A 16,511-nucleotide genomic window follows, 5' to 3' on the forward strand; every position below is an offset into this window, starting at 1 on the left:
AGGTTCCCATTTTGCGAGGCATTGGAAAACCTCCCTGGTCTTTGTGGTTGAATCTGTGCTTGAAATTCATAGTTTGACTGAGGGACCTTACAGATAATTGTATGTGTGGGGTACAAAGATGAGGTAGTCATAAAAAAATCATGTTAAACACTATCATTGTACAGAGTGAGTCCATGCAACTTATGTGACTTAATTTATGTAACTTATTTAGGCTTGCCATAACAAAGGGGTTGAGCACTTAGACTCAAAGATGTTTCAGCTTTTCATTTATCAATTTGTACAAATTTCTAAAAACAGTCTCTGGCCTACACAAAATACCCCAGTAGAACTATTTCAATGTAATAAATGTTTATTTAATTCAACCTGTAAGACAAAAGCTGGGAAAATTAAAGGGTTGTGAGAATACCTTCTGAAGGCACTGAACAAGTTGTGGTATTTTTTCAATTGGTATTGGTGGCAATAGCAAAAAACTTCAGTACATAGTATAACGTCACAGACGGAGACAGAGCCTTGTCTGTTTTGGGTCCATTAAAACAAAAACTAAATTTTTGAAAAGTGGGAAGGATGGGCGACTCATTTCTTGGTCATCTCCTCCTCCTTTGACAAGGTCTTGATGATCTCTTCCTTCTTGGCCGCTATGCGCTCCTCTCTGCGCTTGCGGGCCTCCTTGGTCTTCGAGCGACGAGCCTCGGCCTGGTCACTGGTGTGCGAGAAACAGATGAGAGGTTACAGAACGCAAATAAATTACAGCCCAGGTTCTAAAGGACAACTATTAAATTAATACAGGGCTATGTTTAAATCTGGGTTAGTTAGTCAAGAACTAAACATTTGATTTCATTGATAAACCTTTTCATCTGAAGTGAAAATTAACCATAGTCCAGGAATTATGACAGCCATATTATCATTCGTTTTGGCTAGGTAACATGCATAGGTTGATGGGAGTTGTAGTGTCGACTTACGACAGGAGCTTCTTGCGAGCCTTGTCTGCCTTCAGCTTGTGAATGTGTTCCATTAGGATGCGCTTGTTCTTGAAGACATTACCCTTCACCTTCAAGTAGAGACTGTGGTACCTGGAGAGAGAGAGTGTACTGGGAATTGAGGACAAGCCAAGGTTCCCACTCAAATCACAAACATTCCAGACACACAAATTCTGTGCATATTACAAAATCAGTATGTCCTACTGAGATGGTTCATTAGACGTTCAACACTTCACCAGGGTTACACAATGTTCCCAAGGACAAAACTACAGTTCACCGATCACAAGTATCATTTTAAAGAACAGATAATGGACTTCACTACAATCTTGACTTTAAGATACTTTTGTGGATTGAATACTAATTTCAGGGTCATTGTTGTATTTTGCGCCACATTTCATTACAAAGCGATACATTTGTTCAAAACTATAACACTTCCCAGTCTTATCCAGGATAACATTCTTCCTCAATTGCAACCAGATGACTCAGACATCTAAGTGTAGACTCACATGTGCCTGTCGATTTTCTTGGACTCCCTGTAACGCCGCAGTAGGCGCCGCAGGATCCTCATGCGTCGCATCCACGAGAGCTTCTCTGGCATACGGGCGTTGGCTGTACCCTTCCTCTTACCTGGGCAGGTGGAGAATCGTCATCAAATACTAACACAGCCCAGCAATAGGTCAACACCCTGAACAGGTCATTTGAACAGGTAATTTGTTAATTAAAACCTCGTCATCATTGGATTTATAGATTTCTGATTCCCTCTCCTTTTAAGCACTGGTGATATATGAAAATAATATACAAGAGGTCTACAGGACCCAAACATTTTCTATCAACTGTCCAGATATTTCAATAAGTGCGTTTGTTTTAGCTAGCCCGGCGCACCAATTGGGTAGAGATTGAACTTTACAACCAATGGAATGATCTTGAATGTGCACACTCACCCCCCTGGTGAGCTAAAACAAATCCACTTTCTCAGTTCAAATGAGGGAGAGAAGGGGACAGGGAGCCACTTTGTGAACAATGTTATCACGGCCATGATGTTGGCTGTATGATGGGATGACGGTGTTGTGAACCTCTCTGTACCCACCTATGCCCGTGTGGCGTCCCTTGCGGCGTGCCAGCGTGTTCTTGCGGCAGCGGGCACGGGAATGCACCGTCACAGGCTTCCTGATGATCAGACCATCCTTCACCAGCTTGCGAATCTGCTGGCCTGCAGGGGTGGGGATAGACAAGTTGATTAACTTGTATGTGGCCATCCTTGTCCCATGGTCTATTTCGGTATATGTATCTTACAAGAACACAACTATTGGTACCTTGGAACATTTCCCTGCTGCACAACACATGAACTTTCCAGAATGTCAAAGACAGACACAGGCAACAGTCTCCTAGTGCATTCATAGACGCTAATTACCTTTAGCCCCTATTGACCACAGGATCTTCTGGCCGGGAGTTTTGTTGAGAGCCCCATTGCTTGTTTTAAATGTTAACATGCATCGCTTGACGTACGGTTTTGGAAACAAAAGGAACGAATCTTTCATATCAGCGAGAAATAATTTTCTGAAAACAAAATGTTGAATTACTACACACCGTTGTGTGGTTAGGGTTCCCACACGGCCATATTTCCATGTTACAGCACTTGTTTACAGAAAAATGACTGAAGACCGAGTCGACTGTCTGTGCTAACTAGCTACTTAACCTCTGAACAACTGTGTGTAATAGGAAGATGGACGGCAGAAATGTTGTCACTGAAAAATACTATTGGCTGCAACTGTGTTTTAACCAGTTAAAACAGTGTACAGTAAGTGTATATTTTGCATTTATGAAATAATTTAGATGTGATATGAAAGTAGAGGGTTTTATGTTTCTAGAGCAGTGCGTCAAACGCAATTAGATTATTATTTTGCTGCTAGGGCCAATTCACCTCTAAACAGGCTTATTTGGTACATTATTGGGCCAGTCTCCCTAGCATGGAGGTGTAAAAAGGAGTGTCTTACGGGAGTTGGCGTTGGCAATCTCATTGGTTTCATTGGGGTCCAGCCACACCTTCTTCTTGCCACAGCGCAAGACGCTGGACGCCAATCGCTTCTGAAGCCTGAGCATGCTGGGTAAAGCAACAAAAAAAATGATTACCATCCAAATGAATAACCTTCAATTGCAGACATAAATAAGCATTACACTACTAACTAATAGCAATGGGTAGTTTGCAACACAGCCAGGCTTCATACCCTGATGTATTTGCTAGTTTTACAGTACAATAACAACTAACTGATTCAGAGCGGTTGGGTTAAATAGGGAAGACCCATTTTTGTTGAACGCATTCAATTGTGCAACTCCCTTTCCTTAACCAGCTAGCTGGCTTTGTAGCCTTGTCTCATAGACCTGTTGTAACATAGTAAATGTAAATCCGGGAAACTCAAATGAATATGATGTTATGTTTGGTTACATAAGACAAAAGATTACTTAATTTAATGCAAAAACCAATCGAGGCTGGTTGATCACGTGGATGGGTGGACATATAAGGCGAACTTCTAGCAACCCAAAGGTTGCGTGTTCGAATCTCATCATGGACAACTTTAGAATTTTAGCAACTACTTACTACTTCTTAGCTACTTACAAAGTTAGCTTACCCTTCCCCTAGCCTAGCTAACGTTAGCAATCACAAATTGTATTTCGTAACATATCGCATGAATTGTAATTCGTAAAATAACATACTAATTGTAATTCGTAACATATCATACAAAATGGATGGACATCCACAAATATTTAATGCATACCACATGAAACATAACATTAAACAAATTATTATTTTGGCTTTACATACAGAATAATACAAAATGCTCTGAAACCAGGTTGGGCTTTGTACAACCATAAGATTACACTGCTTCTCTTTTAATGTGACTACTGACAGTGTAGGGAGCTCGTGGGCAAATTGCTAATGTCAGTAAGTAACGTTAGCTAGCTAGCCAACCACAAGTATAAGAGCCACAAATGAAGCATGATGATCGCTACCTAGAGATAACGTTAGTAACGTGCTGGCTATCAAGTTAACACTACTAAAACTGCTAAAAAGACAGTGGTACATTTTCCCTGTGCACTACACGAAGAAGTGTACATAACTATTAAACTATGCTGGTTGGCTAGATATCCACGAATCTAGATGACCATTGCATTAACTACCAACTTTGCAAAGCTAGGTTCGAGTACGAGACATGTCTCGACATGTTATGTTAGATGACATTTCCGACCGTGTACAAGTCAGCGTACAGCAACATCAACTGTTTTAGCTAGCTATCATGTGATGAGTTCAATGCATTTGTGCCACATTCATTGCCTTCATGTTACCCAAAACCAGGAATACACCTGTAATTTAAACGAGTAAAGTCATAACATATGTCTAGACCCTTACCTCATGACTGCGAATCTTAGAGCGAAAGGAATGACGTGTGGAGTACGGGGGCCCTACCATTATAACGGAGAAAAGATTGTTATCCATTATCGAGATGTGCACGGGGCTTAACTTAATTCGTGTTAATTAAGCAAATAATATGCGTCTGGTAGAATTTAAAGGAGTGTTTCTACATGGTAAAAATGTAAATCCTGTGTTACGATTATACAATAATATGATTAAGTACAGTCTCACTATCCTTTGTCACAGTGGTACATTCCAAATAATACAAATTGCATTATGGGATAAGCGTACTAGAGGGAACACACCACCAGATGGCATTGTTTATAAAAAATTTGGTTCAGCGTCAACATTCCAACATCTCTTGTGCCATTCTCTTTTATGTGCTTTCTCAGTTACAAACTGTACGTTTTCCAGTAAATTCAACTAATTAAATAAACCCTCAGATTTTAAAGAATGTGACACAAGCACAAAAAGTTGTTATTTTGGATGTTAATGATGGTCGAGTTTGTTTTGCATGGCCCTGTGCCCCAGGTGGGTTGAAATTTCACTTACTAATGGAATGGTCTAAAATGAGCAAACTTCGACCACCTCGTCGCCATGGAAAATTATACAAGGGTGGGTTAAAATCGAATTCCTGCAGGTGTCTATTACACGAGTTACCACCGGCTAATAAGTCTATGACATTAAAATTACAATTTACTCTGTTCCATCTGACTGCGCAATCCACTGTCTCATCAGCCCAGCCTGGCAATTTATAAACTATAAAAAGCATCTAAACATTATCTCACATTACTTTTAGACAAACATTTAGTTTTCAACAGTGCAGATTTGTGTAAACCTTGTTGTCTGTCTCCGACATTTGCAACATTGTTTCAATATTCAAGTTTGATCTCCAGCTGTCCCATAGTAAGGAACGTGTCGGGAGTCGGGACGAGACAGACAAGCAGGCAGCGTTTCTCAGCCAGTCGAAACCATGAATCAGTTGGCATCATTTTTATGGATATATACAAAGAAATGTCAATTGAAAAAAGGTAAAACGAAATGAAGTATGGCAGTGGAACATTTAGAACAAATGACTGGGTCACGTCAATAGATACAGAACAAAAAAGACTGAACAACTGGGTCGCGTCTCTAGCAACCAAACTGATAGAACGAACGACTAGCCGGCTTGGGTAGCAACCCTAGATTTGTGTTGGGACTATATCTTGTGGAAGGATGAAATAGTTAGAATAAATTTATTAAAATAACGTTTTTATTGAAAATATCTCAATCATTATTTGAATATGTTGGTAACCCGTTGTATAAAAGTGATAATGCCCTCAAATTCAGCGTTTGGAGGATATATTGGCACAGTTTGCCGGCCCTCGACTTCGTATCGGGCCTAACAACACCTGCGCCAATATATCCTCCAAACACCGGCTTCGAGGGCATTATCACTTATCCAATGATGCTGTAGACGGGTTGGCCAACAACATCACGAAAAGTATGCGCATCGATGAAGCAGAAGGCCTTGTTGTGTTATGATTTTGAACGGTCAGATTGCTAACAATAATAGCAATAAGCTGCCATGTGGGCAATCGTAGGTTTTTATTGTACACTGCTCAAAAAAATAAAGGGAACACTTAAACAACACAATGTAACTCCAAGTCAATCACACTTCTGTGAAATCAAACTGTCCACTTAGGAAGCAACACTGATTGACAATAAATTTCACATGCTGTTGTGCAAATGGAATAGACAAAAGGTGGAAATTATAGGCAATTAGCAAGACACCCCCAAAAAAGGAGTGATTCTGCAGGTGGTGACCACAGACTACTTCTCAGTTCCTATGCTTCCTGGCTGATGTTTTGGTCACTTCTGAATGCTGGCGGTGCTCTCACTCTAGTGGTAGCATGAGACGGAGTCTACAATCCACACAAGTGGCTCAGGTAGTGCAGTTCATCCAGGATGGCACATCAATGCGAGCTGTGGCAAAAAGGTTTGCTGTGTCTGTCAGCGTAGTGTCCAGAGCATGGAGGCGCTACCAGGAGACAGGCCAGTACATCAGGAGACGTGGTGGAGGCCGTAGGAGGGCAACAACCCAGCAGCAGGACCGCTACCTCCGTCTTTGTGCAAGGAGGTGCACTGCCAGAGCCCTGCAAAATGACCTCCAGCAGGCCACAAATGTGCATGTGTCTGCTCAAACGGTCAGAAACAGACTCCATGAGGGTGGTACCCGCTAACTAGCTAGCCATTTCACATCCGTTACACTCACCCCCCTTTCCCGCAGCAACCAGTGATCCAGGTCAACAGCATCAATGTAACAGTATAACTTTAAACCGTCCCCTCGCCCCAACACGGGCGCGAACCAGGGACCCTCTGCACACATCAACAACGGTCGCCCACGAAGCATCGTTACCCATCGCTCCACAAAGGCCGCGGCCCTTGCAGAGCAAGGTGCAACACTACTTCTAGGTTTCAGAGCAAGTGACGTAACTGATTGAAACGCTAGCAGCGCGTACCCGCTAACTAGCTAGCCATTTCACATCCGTTACACTTGCAAGCCGAAGAACACCATCCCAACCGTGAAGCACGGGGGTGGCAGCATCATGTTGTGGGGGTGCTTTGCTGCAGGAGGGATTGGTGCACTTTAAAATAGACGGCACCATGAGGTAGGAAAATTACGTGGATATATTAAAGCAACATCTCAAGACATCAGTCAGGAAGTTAAAGCTTAGTTGCAAATTGGTCTTCCAAATGGACAATGATGAGCAAGGAGGCCTACAAACCTGACTCAGTTACACCAGCTCTGTCAGGAGGACTGGACCAAAATTCACCCAACTTATTGTGGGAAGCTTGTGAAAGGCTACCCGACACGTTTGACCCAAGTTAAACAATTTAATGGCAATGCTACCAAATACTAATTGAGTGTATGTAATCTTCTGACCCACTGGGAATGTGATGAAATAAATAAAAGATTAAATAAATAATTCTCTCTACTATTATTCTGACATTTCACATTCTTAAAATAAAGTGGTGATCCTAACTGACCTAAGACAGGGAATTTGTACTGGGATTAAATGTCAGGAATTGTGAAAAACTGCGTTTAAATGTATTTGGCTAAGGTGTATGTAAACTTCTGATTTCAACTGTACATAAGTATCAAAAGTACATGTAGTTGCTCAAATATACTCAAGTATCAAAAGTAAAAATATAAATAATTTCACATTCCTTATGTTAAGAAATCTGTATTTTTGTTACGGATAGCAAGCGGCACACTCCAAAACTCAGACATAATTTACAAACATTTGTGTTTAGTGAGTCCTCCAGATCAAAAGCAGTAGGGATGACCAGGGACGTTCTCTTGATAAGTCTGCGAATTGGACCAATTTCCTGTCCTGCTAAGCATTTGAAATGTAAGGAGTACTTTTGGGTGTCAGGGAAAAATGCATGGAGTAAAAAGTACATTATTTTCTTTAGGAATGTATTGAGGTAAAAGTTGTCAAAATATAAATAGTAAAGTAGAGCTACTTTAAATTATTTTTACTTAAGTACTTTACACCACTGGTTTTGTTGCTAAACAACCAACCCGTCTATGTTATCATATCCGCAGCATCATACACATGGCATGCTGCTGCTACCTCTCTCACTCCGACTGTACCATGACCAAATTCATAATTGACCATGACTCATGACAGTCTACTCAGGTGCTGTTCTGGTCAATGATGTATACAAACACTAGATTGGTTATGCTACTGTATGTATTGACCAATGTGAGGCTTTGAAACCACTGTCCGCCATATTGGTACGACTCAAATGGAGCAGTCCTGCATAGGAATGAATGACATTCTGCGTCGGGGTGCGTCACTTGAGTGGGTTGAGTTACTGACGTGATCTTCCTGTCTGGGTTGGCGCCCCCCCTTGGTTTGTGCTGTGGTGGAGATCTTTGTGGGCTATACTCGGCCTTGTCTCAGGATTGTAAGTTGGTGGTTGAAGATGGTTGAAGATATCCCTCTAGTGGTGCGGGGGCTGTGCTTTGGCAAAGTGGGTGGGGTTATATCCTTCCTGTTTGGCCCTGTCCGGGGGTATCTTCGGATGGGGCCACAGTGTCTCCTGACCGCTCCTGTCTCAGCCTCCAGTATTTATGCTGCAGTAGTTTATGTGTCGGGGGGCTAGGGTCAGTTGGTTATACCTGGAGTACTTCTCCTGTCTTATCCAGTGTCCTGTGTGAATTTAAGTATGCTCTCTCTAATTCTCTCGTTCTCTCTTTCTTTCTCTCTCTCTGAGAACCTGAACTGTTCTGCCTGCGGTTACGGAACCCCTACCTGTCCCAGACCTGCTGTTTTCAACTCTTAATGATCGGCTATGAAAAGCCAACTGACATTTATTCCTGATTATTATTTGACCATGCTTGTCATTTATGAACATTTTGAAAATCTTGGCTCTCTCTAATTTTCTCCTTCTCTCTTTCTTTCTCTCTCTCGGAGGACCTGAGCCCTAGGACCATACGTCAGGACTACCGGGCATGATGACTCCTTGCTGTCCCCAGTCCGCCTGGCCTTGCTGCTATTCCAGTTTCAACTGTTCTGCCTGCGGTTATGGAACCGCCACCTGTCCCAGACCTGCTGTTTTCAACTCTTAATGATCGGCTATGAAAAGCCAACTGAAAATTATTCATGATTATTATTTGACCATGCTTGTCACTTATGAACATTTTGAACATCTTGGCATAGTTCTGTTATAATCTCCACCCGGCACAGCCAGAAGAGGACTGGCCACCCCTCATAGCCTGGTTCCTCTCTAGGTTTCTTCCTAGGTTTTGGCCTTTCTAGGGAGTTTTTCCTAGCCACCGTGCTTCTACACCTGCATTGCTTGCTGTTTGGGGTTTTAGGCTGGGTTTCTGTACAGCACTTCGAGATATTAGCTGATGTACGAAGGGCTATATAAAATAAACTTGATTGATTGATTGATTCTGCAGTATTTCAATGTAATGTTTCAAGGACAAAATTACATGTATTTAAGTATTTATTTGTTGTATATATATTTTTAGTTCACATAATGTAGGTTAGTTTAAAAGTATGCTTTAAGGTGTCTGTAATAGAATATACTTGGCAAAAAGGAATGTAGACATTAACTAAAACTAAAACTAAAACTTTCAAAACCTTATTTACGAATGCCAAGAGTGTGCAAAGTTGACATCATTGGAAAGGGTGGCTACTTTGATTTGTTTAACACTTTTTTGGTTACTATATGATTCGAAATGTGTTATTTCATAGTTTTAATGTCTTCAGTATTATTCTACAATGTAGAAAATAGTAAAAATAAAGAAAAACCCTTGAATGAGTAGGTGTGTCCAAACTTTTGACTGGTACTGTAAGTCATGTCAAAATGGGTAGAATTGCAGGAAATTAGCTTTAAAACTGAAGTCAGCTAGAGTCACCAGGAGTAGTATGGTGATGATTTATTGTGTCGGAAGAACAAAAGGAACGTGTATTGTGGCTCGGAAAAGGATGGGAGCATGAAGTGAAAAGCTTTGACTTTCTGAGCAGGGCAGCGGTAAAAGGTGTCATCTTTGGCGTCTCGTGGAAATTGAGGCTCAATGTCTTATACACCACATACGAGGAGTAGTAGAGGCACTTCGCCTGAACCATATGGTATGGTGGATGGAGGAAGAAGGGAAGCCTATCAGTATTATTACTATCTGATGAAGAGTTTCTCTCACACATGTATAGCTGGGGTATATGAGATACGCGGTGAGAGCTTTTCTGAACAGGCCGTTGCAATGTCCTAATTGTAAGAAGGTTTGGCCGTGTGTCAGACGGTAATAAATACTGCATATTGCTGGATGCACGGTGCTGCAATTGTGGTGGGAACCACATTCCTGAGTTCCATTAGTGCTGTGTAAGAGTGAAGGAGGTCAAAGTAGGAAGATTCTAGGCTGTCCAGCAGGTCTCCTGTGCAAAGGCATTGGAAATTGCTGAAGGAGCAAGTTGAAATGAGGAAGAAATGTCAATAGATGTTTTGCAGCCTGCAGAGAATTTAGCTTATCAATTGAAGGATCCTGAAACTTTGATAGTTAAAAAAAGGTGGATTTTGTTGTGTTAATTGTGCAGGCGATAAATTGTAGGGGAAAAACCAACGAGAAATCAAAGTAGTTAGACATCATTGTGAATGCGACTAAAAGGTTTTGGGATCTACAGGACTTTGCGGGGAATACTGTCTGAAGATGTTCCCACCTTGCAGGCCCCAGAGCTTGTGTAGGGTTTTGAGTAGACATTTGAATCTGACTGAAGGAGAAAACGTGTTTTTATTTGATTTTTTTTTAAGTTGACAGTTTTTGCCCTACCTAGTAGGTAGCGGCAATGCACATTTTTGATTGTAGTACGCCATAAAACCTAAGAGAAGAAGAAGAAAGGCGAGCATTTTTGCTAGCTTGGAAGCCAAACATTGTGCCAAGAAAAAAAGATAGCAGAAGTGAATATTCTGTTCAAAACTGATGGCACATCGAGTGGAGATGCGAGTGAGAAGAAACGGATTACAGTGCGAACAAAAATGAGACGAGAAGTAAAGTCTAGTAAATCTAGTAAATCCAAGGCTAGTTCTGACTTTTTTTTGTTGGAGTGAGGCTTTTGGAACGATGGAGTTATCTGGGAGATTAGTTTTGAGTCATATTTTTGGGTTATGTGATATACCCTGTAAGACTTTGTGCCAAAACCCATGCAGTGTGACAAATGCAGAATATTTGGACATGTGTCAAGTGTATGTAGACGGGAGGAGTATCGTATGCCAGCTGAGGTTAAATGCTGAAATTGTGGTGGGGAAACATGTGCCCGAAGTCCTGAACTGCCCTGTTAGGGTGAAAAGGTGGCAAGAATAAGGACTGTCCAGTGTGTCTCCTATCTGGAGGAGTTGAGAAGAGGGAACGGAGGAAGTGACGTTGAAAAAACAATGGTAGTTGGATTTGAGAGAGAAGTAAATGTTCCTTGCCAACAGAAGGATCCTGACATGTTGCATGTTAAAAATGTGGACTTTGTAACGTTTATTGCAATGGTTATAAACTGCACAGCGCAAACAGAGAGAAAATCAGAGAAAATAGGTGTCATTGTGAGTGCAGCTGAAGGTTTTGGGGGGATTGTACAGCAGCGACATCACAAGGAATCCCGTCGATTAATGTTTCGCCCTCACAGGCCCCTTGAGCCTGTCTAGGGATGTGATTTGGACTGCGAGTGCGATGGGTTTTGATTAATTAATTTATTTTTATGATGTCATGTTTTTTTCAAGCTTTCCCGGTCATGGCTAGAAGGGTTACGGCTTATGTCAAAGTGAAGTCACCCTCATGCTCTGAACTCAGACATTGAACAAGTCATCTACTTATGCTGGCTGGCTGGCGTTAATGAAAAATTGTAAAATAAAGTTATGCTTATTTCTATGGGGGAGGTGCACTTGCCGACATGAGTTGCTTCCTACTGTATCATTATGTCGCCGGCGGTAGCTAACATGGCCAACTTTTTTCCTCCCAAGATGTATTTATTTCGAGTAGGGTGGCAGCCTACATGCGAAATATATTGTAATATTGGTACGATAATTAGTTAGTAGCACAGTGATCAAAGGAGGCTGCTGAGGGTAGGACAGATCATAACAATGGCTGGAATGGAGTAAATGGAATGGTATCAAACGCATGGTTTCCATGAGTTCAATACCATTCCATTTATTCTGTTCCAGCCATTACTATGAGCATATCCTCCTCAATTAAGGTACCCCCCAACCTCCTGTGACCGTGATACAGTTTACTCAATCAATGTGGAGAGGGGAGCATGCACTATCCTTTGCTCCCATTTGCCGAGCACTGCTGTACAGCAAGGGAAATACCTTGTCAGTTGTACAACTGAATGCATTCAACTGAAATGTATCTTCCGCATTTAACCCAACCGCTCTGAATCAGAGAGGTGCGGGGGGCTGCCATAATCGACATCCACGTCTTCGGCACCCAGGGAACAGTGGGTTAATTGCCTTGCTCAGAGGCAGAACGACAGATTTTTACCTTGTTAGCTCAGGGATTCGATCCAGCAACCTTTCGGTTACTGGCCCAAAGCTCTAACCACTAGGCTAGCTAACGTTAGCTAGTGTAGCCAATATGGGTGACAGCTAAAGCGCCATGATTATAGGGATCTTCACCGAAAATGTACAACTCGGACATTAACGTCAACATTTTTGTGGGAAAAAAATGAACAATCACTTTGATCAAAAGAAAAATGTATGATTCTGAACAGTCTCCCAATAGTGCATGGGCCAGAAGGACAAATTTAACACATTTGAGTATGATAGCCACGTATCGAAGGTAGCTAAATGTGGTTATCACTGCATTATATGTTATGACCCCTATGCGGTTAGTTGGGCCAACAGGATTGAGGGTATTTCATGTAATTTTGTATTATCAGGGAACAATCTTCTCAAACTAAGGCAATTTGATATGTTATTAATTTCATAATAAATCAAATCAAACTTTATTTGTCACATGCACCAAATACAACAAGTGTAGACCTTACCGTGAAATGCTTACTTACAAGCCTTTAACCAACAGTGCAGTTCAAGAAGAAGAAAATAGTACAACACATATTAAGGTTTGAAAAAATAGGAATGGGAATGTCTATGGGCCCACTTTGGGGGGGGTCAAAGGTCATACATGTATGCATTTTGGGTTATATTGAGCCAGAATGGACAGTTTTGGGATGTGTTCTATTATCACATGGTACCCTAGATCAGTGTTTCCCAAACTGTTGGGCACGAGGGATGTCCAGATCAAATGTTCAGATCAACTTGCCCATGTCAGCTAACGTTTTTTAGCTAGGTTTTTTAGCCCATAGATTTTGTTGTAATGTTTGAGTCACTCAAATATCACATGAATAAACATTAGACATGGAAAAATGCATAACATTGCAAGAAAATTTGCATTAAAACGGCACAATTTTGGGAACTCCTGCCCTAGATGATGACTACACCAAATTTCACACAAAACAAGGAGACCCATTGGGGAAGTTTTTAAGTAATAATAGATTTTGTCAATAATTAGTCCCATAAGCCTACTGTTTTTAAAAATGGCTGCCATTCATTTCAATGGGGAGGAACTGCATTGATTTTGCATGGCCATAACTGAATTTATAATTGGTGTAAAAGACCAATAATGGATTAAAATGTGTGTTACAACGAAGATAAACCAAAATGATGGCCAAAGTATGTCAGAATGTATTCACACCTATTGACTTTTTCCACATTTTGTTGTGTTACAAGGTGGGATTAAAATGAATTTAATTGTAAAAAATTATCTCAAACACAACCAAAACAAATAGAAAATGCATCCAACTAATTTGTAGAGTTACAACTTTGATGTAGTCATTGCGTGCTATGAATAGGGGACCAAATACTTAACTTTTGACTACTTTAATACACATACGACACCATTCTGTATACTTCTGGCCCTTCTTTGGACACTGTGTTAACTAACTTCCAGACGAGTTTCAATGCCTCTCCTTCCGTGGCCTCCAACTGCTCTTAAATGCAAGTAAAACTAAATGCATGCTCTTCAACCGATGCCCGCACCTGCCCGCCCGTCCAGCATCACTACTCTGGACGGTTCTGACTTAGAATACGTGGACAACTACAAATACCTAGGTGTCTGGCTAGACTGTAAACTCTCCTTCCAAACTCACATTAAGCATCGCCAATCCAAAATTAAATTGAGAATCGACTTCCTATTTCGCAACAAAGCATCCTTCACTTATGCTGCCAAACATACCCTCGTAAAACTGACCATCCTACCGATCCTCGACTTCGGCAATGTAATTTATAAAATAGCCTCCAACACTCTACTCAACAAATTGGATGCAGTCTATCACAGTGCCATCCGTTTTGTCACCAAAGCCCCATATACTACCCACCACTGCGACCTGTACGCTCTCGTTGGTTGACCCTCGCTTCATACTCGTCGCCAAACCCACTGGCTCCAGGTCATCTACAAGTCTCTGCTAGGTAAAGCCCCACCTTATCTCAGCTCACTGGTCACCATAGCAGCACCCACTCGTAGCACACGCTCCAGCAGGTATATCTCAATGGTCACCCCCAAAGCCAATTCCTCCTTTGGCCGCCTTTCTTTCCAGTTCTCTGCTGCCAATGACTGGAACGAACTGAAAAAATCCCTGAAGCTGGAGACTCATATCTCCCTCACTAGCTTTAAGCACCAGCTGTCAGAGCAGCTCACAGATCACTGCACCTGAACATAGCCCATCTGTAAACAGCCGATCCAACTACCTGATCCCCATACTGTATTTATTTATCTTTCTCCTTTGTACCCCAGTATCTACATGCACATTCATCTTCTGCACATCTGCCATTCCAGTGTTTAATTGCTATATTGTAATTTACTTTCGCCACCATGGCCTATTTATTGCCTTACCTCCCTTATCTTACCTCATTTGCACTCACTGTATATATACTTTTTGTTTTCTTTTTTTCTACTGTATTATTGACTGTATGTTTTGTTTATTCCATGTGTAACTCTGTGTTGTTGTATGTGTCAAACTGCTATTCTTTATCTTGGCCAGGTCACAGTTGTAAATGAGAACTTGTTCTCAACTAGCCTACCTGGTTAAATAAAGGTTAAATAAAAAATATAAGTGAATTTGTCCCAATACTTTTGGTCCCCTAAAATGGGGGGACTATGTACAAAAAGTGCTGTAGATTTCTAAACGATTCACCCGATATGGATGAAAATACCCTCAAATTAAAGCTGACAGTCGGCACTTTAACATCATAGTCATTGTATCATTTCAAATCCAAAGTGCTGAAGTACAGAGCCAAAACAACAACAAAATTGTCACCGTCCCAATACTTTTGGAGCTCACTGTAACATGTAAGGTTAGAGAGCATAATATTAAGATCATGATGGTCAGGGACAGAATAGATTATAATCACCAATGTTCCTTTTTAGAGATAATTTGTGTTTACCTAAATCTTTCTGGGGACAACTCAACAAATGACAGAGCACACCTTTCATTTTAGCATGATGAGTATTGCTATACAACAGACTATTACAGGTGGCAACTACTGTAGAAAACACAAGATGCTACTGTATTTACATCTCATGGACTATTATTTCCCAGTATGACCAATTTCCATAAAACAAATATGTAGTTCTGCTATTTGTAACACTGTTGTTTCAATGATGAGTCAGGCTAGGTAAATCATTAGATCTGATGGCAAACATTTACCAAATCCACTCCACTCAATAGAATGTTCCATTGTTGTTTGATACAATAATTTTCAATGAGCATGTGAACGTTCCAACTTTTCTCCTTTATCCATAGAGATCCTAATAAATTACTATTAAGTATTCTAATTCCTAATTATATGCCTTTATCAGCCTGTGACCATTGACTCCTATTTAACAAGTTAGATAAAGGTGTGAAAAACATAGAACGCTTCCGTAGAGGCTATCATATATCAATTTGATCAGGGGCTTGTAGGGAACAATTTAGCACCGTCAAACCTTTGCCACCCCAAAGGGAACATTTTCAAACTCTCGCGGGAGCTATCTTTCCTGCAATGGATTTTTTTTTCTTGTTGTTCACCCGGTACAGTAGGTGGCGGCAATACACCAGTATGAAATAGATTTCTAACTAACCTACTTTGTTCAATAGATTGTAGCACAGAAAAAACAATGAGCCAGATATTTCACCGGATGTAAAAATGTGAAGCAACCGGTTCCCGTTTCCACTCACTACCAAATATGGTGATGAGCGGAAGCCCAGTGGCCGGCAGTGGGAGAAGATGGAGCGAGATGGATTTTGTCTGCCATTCTGCATATTTTCTCATATATTAAACATTTGATCTCCTTACAGGTTTCTGATTCAGAAACTAGAATCTGTAACAAACCGAGTGGACTGAGTTTGGAAGAGTTTGCCAAAGTAAAAAAGGCGTTTAGGAGTGCATGGGCGAATTGAGTTGTTGTACACGTGCACTTTACATAGTAGGCGTTCCCTAATGGAAATATGCAAATAAATGCTAGAACACGCCAATAGGATCTCACCTCTCGTGTTTGTCTCTGCCCACCTCCTTGCTTGTTCGGCCAACTAGGATAAATTTTCTGCCAT

At 41.1% G+C, this 16,511-nt stretch overlaps 1 protein-coding gene across 1 annotated transcript; it reads right to left on the minus strand.

Annotated features, from left to right (window-relative positions):
* Nucleotides 1-329: 329 nt before the first annotated feature.
* Nucleotides 330-4,434, minus strand: LOC120046297 (60S ribosomal protein L19). The gene is made up of 6 exons (XM_038991386.1): nucleotides 4,384-4,434; nucleotides 2,972-3,078; nucleotides 2,065-2,187; nucleotides 1,484-1,604; nucleotides 960-1,070; nucleotides 330-700 (listed from the first exon to the last, which is right to left on the minus strand). The coding sequence occupies exons 1-6, from the start codon at nucleotides 4,386-4,388 to the stop codon at nucleotides 574-576; spliced, it is 594 nt and encodes a 197-aa protein (XP_038847314.1). The 5' UTR covers nucleotides 4,389-4,434; the 3' UTR covers nucleotides 330-573.
* Between the last annotated feature and the right edge of the window lie 12,077 nt (nucleotides 4,435-16,511).

The sequence above is a fragment of the Salvelinus namaycush genome, chromosome 4, assembly GCF_016432855.1.
Source record: "Salvelinus namaycush isolate Seneca chromosome 4, SaNama_1.0, whole genome shotgun sequence".
NCBI lineage: Eukaryota > Metazoa > Chordata > Actinopteri > Salmoniformes > Salmonidae > Salvelinus > Salvelinus namaycush.